The sequence below is a fragment of the Vespa crabro genome, chromosome 11 (assembly GCF_910589235.1).
Source record: "Vespa crabro chromosome 11, iyVesCrab1.2, whole genome shotgun sequence".
NCBI classification, from domain to species: domain Eukaryota; kingdom Metazoa; phylum Arthropoda; class Insecta; order Hymenoptera; family Vespidae; genus Vespa; species Vespa crabro.
The window spans coordinates 6,126,972-6,138,896 of NC_060965.1; the positions used below are offsets into that span (position 1 = coordinate 6,126,972).

The 11,925-nt window shown below is 29.5% G+C and overlaps 2 protein-coding genes across 3 annotated transcripts; both read left to right on the forward strand.

Moving 5' to 3' along the window:
* Positions 1–780: 780 nt before the first annotated feature.
* Positions 781–3,902, forward strand: LOC124428201 (cytochrome P450 4C1-like). The gene is made up of 12 exons (XM_046972026.1): positions 781–1,200; positions 1,278–1,387; positions 1,642–1,732; positions 1,806–1,997; positions 2,069–2,162; positions 2,246–2,348; positions 2,424–2,538; positions 2,614–2,729; positions 2,793–2,861; positions 2,956–3,121; positions 3,199–3,378; positions 3,444–3,902. The coding sequence occupies exons 1-12, from the start codon at positions 1,047–1,049 to the stop codon at positions 3,602–3,604; spliced, it is 1,551 nt and encodes a 516-aa protein (XP_046827982.1). The 5' UTR covers positions 781–1,046; the 3' UTR covers positions 3,605–3,902.
* A 476-nt stretch (positions 3,903–4,378) lies between these two features.
* Positions 4,379–11,611, forward strand: LOC124428200 (cytochrome P450 4C1-like). 2 transcript variants are annotated; one of them, XM_046972025.1, is made up of 16 exons: positions 4,379–4,554; positions 4,875–7,075; positions 8,000–8,070; positions 8,596–8,658; positions 8,751–8,907; positions 8,985–9,094; positions 9,349–9,439; positions 9,513–9,704; positions 9,776–9,869; positions 9,953–10,055; positions 10,131–10,245; positions 10,321–10,436; positions 10,500–10,568; positions 10,663–10,828; positions 10,906–11,085; positions 11,152–11,611. In XM_046972025.1, the coding sequence occupies exons 5-16, from the start codon at positions 8,754–8,756 to the stop codon at positions 11,310–11,312; spliced, it is 1,551 nt and encodes a 516-aa protein (XP_046827981.1). In that variant the 5' UTR covers positions 4,379–4,554; positions 4,875–7,075; positions 8,000–8,070; positions 8,596–8,658; positions 8,751–8,753; the 3' UTR covers positions 11,313–11,611. The 2 variants fall into 2 exon arrangements, with proteins under 2 accessions (XP_046827981.1, XP_046827980.1); XM_046972024.1 differs by lacking the exon at positions 8,596–8,658.
* Positions 11,612–11,925: the final 314 nt, after the last annotated feature.

The window sequence follows — 11,925 nt, forward strand, 5'->3', positions numbered from 1 at the left end:
TAATATAAATAAATGAAGCAGAATGTAAATGAATACCAAGAAGATAATACGAGTTATGTTTTTGTTGATTCCATTGTACGTTTCTATCGAGTTGAATAAAAGAGAAAACAAACAGAGAGAAAAAAGAGAAAACGTAGGGAAAACTGACTTGGTTGAAGAGAAAAGCCGAATAAATTCTAGACTTTTTCTCTTTCTTTCTATCTCTACCTCCATGTTTCTCTACAATTTCTATCCACCTATCTTTCTTTCTCCATTTCATCGAATTAGTAAGGAATCGAATGATTAATCAGGACCATTTTATATATATATATATATATCTATATTATATATATTTGTAAATTAATTTTGCGAGACACGTATTTAGCATAATAGCGAGGAAAAACCTAATTTAATCAATGTTTAATCTATGTCTACAATATAAATGATTTTTGAATAAAATATTCAATAAATCTTGATTTATACAAATTATACGTAATGCAAATTTATCATGTTTATTTCGGGATGAACGCATATATAAAGATTCATGTGTTTGGGAGATTGGCAACATTTATGTAGAATAAAAGTATAGAAATAGTTCTTCAAGAAAAGTGGAAGTTTACACTTTCAGTGCATGATCATGATTTTTAATACTGAATTCATGAAAATTTTTGGAATTATGTATTACGAAATCTTATTTTAAAACGCATATGAATACCAGTAAATACCAGTATATAGCAGTGTATACCAATATATAAGAGTAATATTTGATAAGAATTATCTTATTAGTCTTTCAGAATTAATCGTTACATATATGCCAATTTAGCAATCGAACAGACTTAACAATTCTATTTTAACGGTGAACGGATCAATTTCCGAGCAACTAAAATAAGTGTAAAACACGAAAGTGGTCTTTAATTATTTTGTTTCATTCTATTGTTATATAAAATTACAAAAAACTTTACATTTAACTAAGTAAATATATATAAGCAATGAATGTTTTCTCAAGTTTGCATACAATAGTACATTCGAATGAGTTTATTTAGTTAAATTCAATTTTCCCACAGATAATGTTCCTTACGACTTCATTGTGTTCAATTTTCATTTTCTTTCTACTGCACTGCTTTATAAGATATGGAAGAGTGGGAAGAATACTTCATAATATTCCGGGACCAAATGCATATCCCATAATAGGAAATATACATCATTTTTTCATTGGCAATGGTAAGCTCCTTCGAAAGAAAAATTCTTTCAATCCGGTGCATTTCTTGCATAATTTAAAATTTATTATCTTATTTTAGAAAGTACCCTTGCAAAACTTTGGGCAATAAATGCAAAATTTTATCCAATTAACAAAATTTGGTTCTTCTGGTACTGGACAGTAACTCTGCTTCATCCGGATGATATTGAGGTAAATAATTTGGGGGCAAAAAAAGAAAACGCATTATCTGTATCTCATTTCCTCTCTTTCTTTCTCTCTCTCCCTCTCTCTTTCCCATTCTCTCACAGCCTCTCTCTTTCTCATTCTCTCACTTCCTCTCTCTATCTCAGTCTCTCTTTCTTTCACTCTCTATCATTACCTCTCTCTATTTTCCACTCATTCCGAATGTTCAATATCAATATATTCTTATGAAACAGAGAAAATATAAAATAAATTAACCGCAGGTACTAGTGAGAAGCACTAAACATATTGAAAAAGGAATAGCTTACCATTTCTTGAGACCTTGGCTATCTAACGGATTACTAACCAGTGGAGGTAATAGTTTGAATGAATCAAAATTTATTTAACGTGCTGAATAATATTTAACGTTTTAAGTTTCATTGGATAGGGGAGAAATGGCAGATACGTCGGAAGATATTGACACCAGCTTTTCACTTCAACATCCTGAAACATTTCGTTGTCACTTTAAATAATGAAGCACGGTATCTTATAACATCTTTAAAAGAGGAAGAAAAAGGAGGTTCTGTAGTGAAAGATTTACAAGAATTTATCAGTCAACATACTCTTAACATAATATGCGGTTTGTAATGTATCCTTTTTTAATCATTGCTATTTAACAAAGAAAAATTATTTTCAAATGCTCACTTGTAGAAGCAGCCCTTGGTACTTCTTTGAAGGAGAGGGGCGACTTAGAGTATAATTATCGTGATGCGGTTCGTAGTTTCGGCAATATCGTAGCTTCTAGGTGACTATTAATGCTTTTAATAGGAATAAATTCGATTGCCTGTTAGAAGGAAATATATCTAAAAAAGGATTATCATTTATTAGATTTGTGAAACCTTGGGCCTATTCCGATATTATATTTGGAATCTCTTCAATTGGTCAATTACAAAGGAAACTATTGAAAACGTTGCACAGTTTTTCGAAAAAAGTATGTTACATAAATCATTTTATTATTAGTTAAACTAAACCATTCAGATCTTTGAAATTGTCATTTTTGTGTTAGATAATTTCCGAAAGGATACAATTTCACGAAGAAACTAATGGAAAATATTTGCATAATTATGAAGAAATGGATGAGAATGAAATATCTTGCGAAGAGCGCGTGGATAATAATAAAAGTATTTTATCCACATTCTTTACTAATAAAAAATTATAATCACGATAAAATTATAATTCGAATTTTTCCGACACAGATCCGATGTTCAAAAAGGAACTTGCTCTACTTGATCTGCTTATAGCCGCTTGTGTGAAAGGAAATATGATCGATGTGGAAGGCATCCAAGAAGAAGTCGACACTTTCATGTTTGAGGTAAGTGCCAGTATATTAATATATTTAGACTAATTAGTGAAACTGAGGAAATAATCTTCGTAGGGTCACGATACTACTGCAGTGGCGTTGTGCTTTGCATTGAGTCTGTTTGCAAAACACAAAGATGTCCAGGTAATGTTTTCATCGCTAAAGAATTATTCAACATTTATCGATGAATATTCATTTGATATTTACCTTGAATAATTAATCATTTGTTCATGATTAGAAACGTATAAGAGACGAGGTTAACAAGGTTATGCAAGAAAACTATAATTTAACGATTCCGATGCTTCAAAAATTTTCGTATTTAGAGAGATGTTTGAAAGAGTCACTTCGATTATATCCAAGCGTCCATCTTATCTTTCGTCATTTGACGGAGGATATGAAACTAAGTATATAATATATTTATATATCAGATTCATCTTCGTTTTATCATTCAAATCCAGCAACTAAAAATATTAATTTTCAGAAAATTATTTAATCCCGGCTGGATCGACGTGTAACATAAACATCTATAGCATCCATAGAAATCCAGAATATTGGCCAAATCCCAAAGTTTTTGATCCCGATAGATTCTTGCCAGAAAATTTGAAAGGCCGTCATCCTTATTCCTATATCCCATTTAGTGCTGGACCAAGAAACTGTATCGGTAAGTAATGCAAAAAGATAAAAAAAAATGGAATATAAATAATTGAGTTATCTCTTCTTTTGAAGGTCAAAGATTTGCAATGCTCGAGCTAAAAGTAATAGTAGCTTATATATTGCTTAACTTTCATTTGGAACCGGTGAGTAATCTTGAGGATGTAAAAATGTTGGAAGATATTACGCTGCATTCGACCAAGCCCCTTCAAGTTAAATTTATACCAATAAAATAGAATCTTCCTAGAAGTCATTTTCTTCAAAATGTACTCAGTGCATTTCTTGGTAATTTGTCGATAATGTCTGTCGAAGAGATAGATAGTTATAATCAACGTTGTACTTGATGAACAGCTTAAAAATCCGTTGTGGTTCGAACATCAACTAACAACAAGTATTTCTTAGTCTTTATTTTATTGCAAATATTCATAATTAATTTTAAATTAATTGAATGTTTCAAAAATTGCAGTGCCAACGAAACCATATATTAATATTATAAATAATGCATATAGTAAGAAATAAATTTTTATTATTTTATACTGAGTTTTTCATCCAATTAAATCCATCTTGCTTGCACGAAAATTTTTCTTAATAACGAGTGATATTAATATTTGTTTATCAATATTTGTTGTAATCAAATGATAATTAATATAAATTATAGTATATATTATGAATAATATTTTAATATACATTATATAATATATTAATATTCGACGCTAGCAACAAATAAATATATTAAACTATATTAAAAGAGAAAAAGAGATTTTTTATAATCATAATACTAATACTTTATAAATAAAATCATCGATATATTCGTTTTTAACATCGATTTGAATAAGATATCTCCAATTCTGATTGATGTCTGACGCAATTGTATTTCGCAAATCTAAGTCCGATCACTAGGTTGTACCCTTATTAAGTGCAAATCTCATCACATTTTTAAAGACAAACTTCTTTCCCGCCACGCCACCATTCCTTGTATGGCGCTCGGTCGATAACATCATTTCTTTAATTGTGCACGAAAAACCATATTAGAATAATTTTCAGAGACATAAGAATTGATATAAAAATGGGACAAAAAAAGAAAAAGTATCATAAAAACGATGATAATAATCTAATAAGATCATTGAAATGTATCAAAAAAAATCTGAGTGATCAAGAAGAACAAATTAACGTCTTAAAGCAAAAAGTATGTATAACCTATAACTGTGATGTTTTTCAGTTTACACTTTGCAGTAATTAGATCAAGTACCTATATTTAAGAGTGAACAAGTTTTCTCTCATAAATAATTGTCAGTTACATAATTTATTGATATAAAATAATTTATTTGATCGAGAACCAAAAGAACTGACAAGTTAAATAATAATCTATAAAAATAATACTGACAGATGAACAGATTTCATAATAATATTATTATTATTTTTCTAAAAAAAAAAAAAACAAAAAAAAAGGACAATTAGATATTATCAGAACCTTGATATATTATTAAAATTTTCTATCAATGGTAGGTAGAAAGTACTCGTCAACGGAGTCATCAGATAGTGACAAGTCGTTAGATGAAAAATTGCACATAAAAGGATACTTTAATTTTATTCTGAGCAAATGTTAAAAAATTTACCCAATCCCAGTCAAAAAATAGCTAAAAAGACAGTGGGAAAGTCAGCTGGCTTACAATGGTCAACGAACGATTAAACACCAGCAGTAACTGCAGACTCTCAAATTAAAGATTAGCAGGTAACTGCAAATGGAGCTGAAAATTCAAGTGACAAAAAACTTCGGAGAAAACAGATCAAGGAACGGTGCCAAATAAATCAGAAGCAATTGGAAAACATTTGGATGGTGACAAGGAAAGAACATTAGCATTTCAAAGTGATTTATGCTTACGTTGGAAAGACGTTCTTAAAGAAGTACTTCGAATAGAGGAACGCGAATGATTTTTTAGAAAGTATCCAACTCTCGAAAATTGTTTAACGTTAGAACTTCAAAAAATGAATGCTTAAATAAAAGCGTCACTTTTAGAGCCAATCATAAATAAAGATAAAAGACTTGTAAAAAAACAGCAAAAGGTCTGCGCTTGCTTATCTGCCTTGGGATTATCTCAGATTTTTAACTTAATCGCAGATTTTTTCTAAAAGGAAATATTTCCGAGTTTTTTTCTGGAAATATTTACAGATGCGTCGCTAATGAGATGGGCAGCCCATTGTGATGGACAAAGCACAAATGGTTTTTGGAGTAAAGTCGATAAGGAGTCTCCAATTGATCATCTTGAATTATTTGGATCTTTCTTCAATTTAAAATGTTTTGCAAATAATAGACGAAACTGAGATATTCTCTTACGGATTGATAATACAACACCGATTGGCTGTATTAATCGTATGGGAGGTAATCAATTTAAAAGACTAAGCAATAGAGCAAAAGTAATCTGGAAATAATGTGGGGCAAGAAATATCTGAATATTATACTCGTATGTTCAATTTAAAGAAAATAAGATTGCAGATCTTGTATCTAAGAGACTAAAGCCAGAGACCAAATACGAGTTAAGTCAGGAAGCATTTAGTAAAATATGTAGTAAATTTGCTAATCCGGAAATAGACTTGTTCGAGTAAACACATAGTGTAATAAATATATTTCGTGGAAGAAAGATCTGGATGCGATGACAGCTGTCGTATTCACTGTCAACTGGAGCTTATGGTTTTTGCTTTTTGTCCTCATCTCAAAAATCTTGAGAAAAATCTTAAGTGTGAATGATAGAGGGGCAATCTTAGTTGGCCTTTTTAAATTTGATACACTCGTTATATAAATATGTTTAAATCAGAACCAACTATCTTTAAACCTAATAAACAATTATTATACCCTTCCAACGGGGGGAACTTTTATACTCTTTGATGGAGAGCTTTCTGTGATGGCAGGAATCTTATCCGACAAGCGTACAGAATAAGAGAAATGCCATCAAAGGCATTAAAAGTAGCAATTCATTGTTAAGCGAACCATCAATAGATCAGTATGAAGGAACACTCATGAGGTGGTGGAGATTTTATTGTTTAATGCAGACAGATCCATTTAACGCAGAAATTTCAAAAATACACGTTTAGTTCAATTGTGGCCCTGGTTTTGGGACCAGATATTGATTAAAATGCCACTATCAAACGATTTTGTAAAGACGCCTCCAAACTGAGGCTGGTACAACAGAAATACGACATAACGTGGGGTCCAGAAACAGTATTAAATTGTCTGAAGAAATGAGAAATTATCATTGGAAAAATTATCATTAAAGACAACCTGGCATTAACAACGGATCACAGAATTCAGGCTGTTTTCAATTGATATTAGAGACATAAACAACCTAGAGAATCAACTAGAAATAATTATTTCAACTCGACAAAAAATGTCCAAACACAATAAAAAAACAATCGTCCTTAGTACTACCGATTTTCAAAAATCTGCTTATATGCATATTTTATGTCATAGAATAATATTTGACTTGTACAAGAGCATTAAAAGGGGAAAGAAATAAATTATTCATATCTTGGAAAAAACTGCATAAAGCAGTGATTTCTCATATGTTAAGTCGACAGATAAAATCGATGTTAAAGGGCAACAGAAGAGATATAAATATATTTATAGCTGAATACATATGTAGAAATCAATTGAAAAAAATAAGAATAACAAATATGGATAACGATTTCGAAGAGCGGCTTGTCGCAAATGGGTGAGATTAGATATCTTTATTAAGAAATTTTTTCTCATGGAGTATAGGATACTTACATTGATACTTACTAATTCATGTATCATAGCTTTATGTAGTTCTAGCATGTGTACATTCTCGTAACATATTATCAATATCGTTTATTAACGATATCATTCGTACTTATTAATGTTTATGTTCTACGTTTCACGTAATATGAAAATGCAACCGAATAAAAACAAGAACGATTGGAAGAAGAGATCGAATTAACTTAATTGCTTTTGTTTTATTGAATCTAATAATAGAAAACAGAAACAGAAAATTGAGATCGAGAAAAAGTTGAAAAAACTGACTGTACTAACAAAAAATGCTGATCAAAATCTTAGTCGTTTCTGTCTTTTTACATCTATATCTATGCTTTTACATTTCCTATCTACCCTTTATAATACGTTTTCGTATCATTGAATTGCTAATGAATCAAATTTTTAAAAAAGGCCTTATCTTACATTTATTTTATATATATGTTAAAATAGTTTTGCAACTTTAATATTATTAATAAATTTCTTATCTATTCGACCTTTGATTTATCACTGCATTATAATTTATAGTTGAATACTACGTTCAAAATATTCTTAATACATGATAATTACGCGAAATGTAATTTTACCATATTTATTACCACATTATATTACTTAGTTATCAATATTTATAATAATTTGTCCACCAGCGAAATTGACAAATATATTATATAAGTCATGTATTATAATGATATAAATACTTTATTTTAAACAGATTGGAAGTTTCTGTGCTTTGAGTACATGATTGAATTTAATGATAGAATTGATAAATTTTTTCTTAATTGTATTTTTCAAATTCTTGTAATTTAATGGATATTTGTTCAAGTATATAAGAGTAATATTCGATAAGAATTATTTATTCGTCTTGTAGATTTAACCGGAACATGAGAGATCTAACAAGACTTAAACGTTGCTGAATGTCCTTTTTTCCGAGAGATTACGGTAAGTGTGTTGAAACGTGTTTGTTGTTTTTAATTATTTTGTTTCATTTGATTGTTATATACTATTTCAATGAATCGTTAATATTGTTTACATGTACGAATGCGTTCGCTAATAAATCAAATGAATAAAATAAAATGATTTGATTCATACATTTTAAAACTTTTCTTTGATTGTAGTAATTATATTAATCATTAAAAAACACGTAAGATATTTTAAATAATAGTATTAAAATGTATGAATTAATTAGAAAAATTTCATTCATATCATTATACTGTCATTTTAAAATTGTAGTAACATAACTGTGTCCTATTTTTATTAATCTAAAATGTTCGTCTCTACCGTTGAAATATGATATACTTTGTAAATGTGTTTCTAATCTTACAATATTTTCATTTTTGTGTTTGTCTATTAAATCTATTACAAATGCGAGAAAATTTATTATATTTTCATAACTTCTAATGAAAAAAATAAACGAACATATAGCATTATGGGAATATTAAAGTATAGCACTTATCTGTTATACAGCTTCTTTGCACATCTCAGCAATACAATAATTATTTTTGTAGAGTGCTTGCTACATTTAACTAGGTAAATATATATAAGCAACGAAAATTTTCTCAAGTTTGTATAAAATAGTACATTCGAATGAGTTTATTTAGTTAATTTTAATTTTCCCACAGATAATGTTCCTTACGATTTCATTGTGTTCAATTTTCATTTTATTTCTACTGCATTGCTTTATACGATATGGAAGAGTGGGAAGAATTCTTCATAATATTCCGGGTCCAAATGCATATCCTATAATAGGAAATGTACATTATTTTTTACTTGACAATGGTAAGCTCTTTCGAAAGTAAAATTCTTTCAATTCGATGCATTTCTTACTTAATATAAAATTTATTATTTTATTTTAGAAAATAATCTTGCAAAACTTTGGGCAACAAATGCAAAATTTTATCCAATTTACAAATTATGGTCCTTCGGGTACTGGACAGTAACTTTGCTTCATCCGGATGATATTGAGGTAAATAATTTGGGAACAAAAAAAGAAAACGCATTATCTGTATCTCATTTCCTCTCTTTCTTTCTCTCTCTCCCTCTCTCTTTCCCATTCTCTCACAGCCTCTCTCTTTCTCATTCTCTCACTTCCTCTCTCTATCTCAGTCTCTCTTTCTTTCACTCTCTATCATTACCTCTCTCTATTTTCCACTCATTCCGAATGTTCAATATCAATATATTCTTATGAAACAGAGAAAATATAAAATAAATTAACCGCAGGTACTAGTGAGAAGCACTAAACATATTGAAAAAAGTCTACCTTACACGTTATTGAAACCTTGGCTGTCTACCGGATTGCTAACCAGTGGAGGTAATAGTTTGGACAAATAGAAATTCAGTAAACCTGCTTAATACTATTTAACGTTTTATGTTTCATTTGATAGGTGAGAAATGGCAAACACGTCGAAAGATATTGACACCAGCCTTTCATTTTAATATCCTGAAACATTTCGTTGTCACTTTAAACAATGAAGCACGGTATCTTATAACATCTTTAAAAGAGGAAGAAAAAGGAGGTTCTGTAGTTAAAGATTTACAAGAATTTATCAGTCAACATACACTTAACATAATATGCGGTTTGTGGTGTATCTTTTATTAATCATTGATATTTAACAAAGAAAAATTATTTTCAAATGCTCACTTGTAGAAGCAGCCCTTGGTACTTCTTTGAAGGAGAGGAGCGATTTAGAGTCTAATTATCGTGATGCGGTTCGTAGTTTCAGCAATATCGTAGTTTTTAGGTGAATATTAATTCTTTTAATAGGAATAAATTCGATTGTCTTTTAGAAGGAAATATATCTAACAAAGAATTATCATTTATTAGATATAAGAGACCTTGGATCTATCCCAATATTATATTTGAATTTTCTTCATCTGGTCGATTGCAAAGGAAACTATTGAAAACGTTGCACAGTTTTTCGAAAAAAGTATGTTACATAAATCATTTTATTATTAGTTAAATTAAACCATTCAGATCTTTGAAATTGTCATTTTTGTGTTAGATAATTTCCGAAAGGATACAATTTCACGAAGAAACTAATGGAAAATATTTGCATAATTATGAAGAAATGGATGAGAATGAAATCTCTTGTGAAGAACGCGTGGAAAATAATAAAAGTATTTTCTCCACATTCTTTACTAATAAAAAATTATAATCACGATAAAATTATAATTCGAATTTTTCCGACACAGATCCGACGTTCAAAAAGAAACTTGCTCTGCTTGATCTGCTTATAGCCGCTTGTGTGAAAGGAAATATGATCGATGTGGAAGGCATCCAAGAAGAAGTCGACACTTTCATGTTTGAGGTAAGTGCCAGTATATTAATATATTTAGACTAATTAGTGAAACTGAGGAAATAATCTTCGTAGGGTCATGATACTACTGCAGTGGCGTTGTGCTTTGCATTGAGTCTGTTTGCAAAACACAAAGATGTCCAGGTAATGTTTTCATCGCTAAAGAATTATTCAACATTTATCGATGAATATTCATTTGATATTTACCTTGAATAATTAATCATTTGTTCATGAATAGAAACGTATAAGAGACGAGGTTAACACGGTTATGCAAGAAAACTATAATTTGACGATTCCAATGCTTCAAGAATTTTCGTATTTAGAGAGATGTTTGAAAGAGTCACTTCGTTTATATCCAAGCGTTCATCTTATACTTCGTTATTTGACGGAGGATATGCAACTAAGTATATAATATATTTATATATTAGATTCATCTTCGTTTGATCATTCAAATCAAGCAACTAAAAATATTAATTTTCAGAAAATTATTTAATCCCGGCTGGCACGATGTGTCACTTAAACATCTATAGCATCCACAGAAATCCAGAATATTGGCCAAATCCCGAAGTTTTTGATCCCGATAGATTCTTGCCAGAAAATTTAAAAAACCGTCATCCTTATTCCTATATCCCATTTAGTGCTGGACCAAGAAACTGTATCGGTAAGTAATGCAAAAAGATAAAAAAAAAATAGAATATAAATAATTGAGTTATCTCTACTTTTGCAGGTCAAAGATTTGCAATGCTCGAGCTAAAAGTAATAGTAGCTTATATATTGCATAACTTTCATTTGGAACCGTTGAGTAATCTTGAGGATGTAAAAATGTTGGAAGATATTACGCTGCATTCGACCAAGCCCCTTCAAGTTAAATTTATACCAATAAAATAGAATCTTCCTAGAAGTCATTTTCTTCAAAATGTACTCAGTGCATTTCTTGGTAATTTTTCGATAATGTCTGTCGAAAAGATAGATAGTTATAATCAACGTTGTACTTGATGTACAGCTTAAAAATCCGTTGTGGTTCGAACATCAACTAACAACAAGTATTTCTTAGTCTTTATTTTATTGCATATATTCATAATTAATTATAAATTAATTGAATGTTTCAAAAATTGCAGCGCCAACGAAACCATATATTAATATTATAAATAATGCATATAATAAGAAATAAATTTTTTATTATTTTATACTGTGTTTTTCATCCAATTAAATCCATCTTGCTTGCAAGAAAGTTTTCCTTAATAACGAGTGATATTAATATTTGTTTATCAATATTTGTTGTAATCAAATAATAATTAATATAAATTATAATATACCTTATGAATAATATTTTAATATATATTATATAATATATTAATATTCGACGCTAGCAACAAATAAATATATTAAACTATATTAAAAGAGAAAGAGAGAGATAAAATGAGAGGAATAGAGACAGGAGGAGGAGAGAGAAAAGTTATTACTGATGAAATAGAACTTCGATGAACGTAGTTGCCCTATT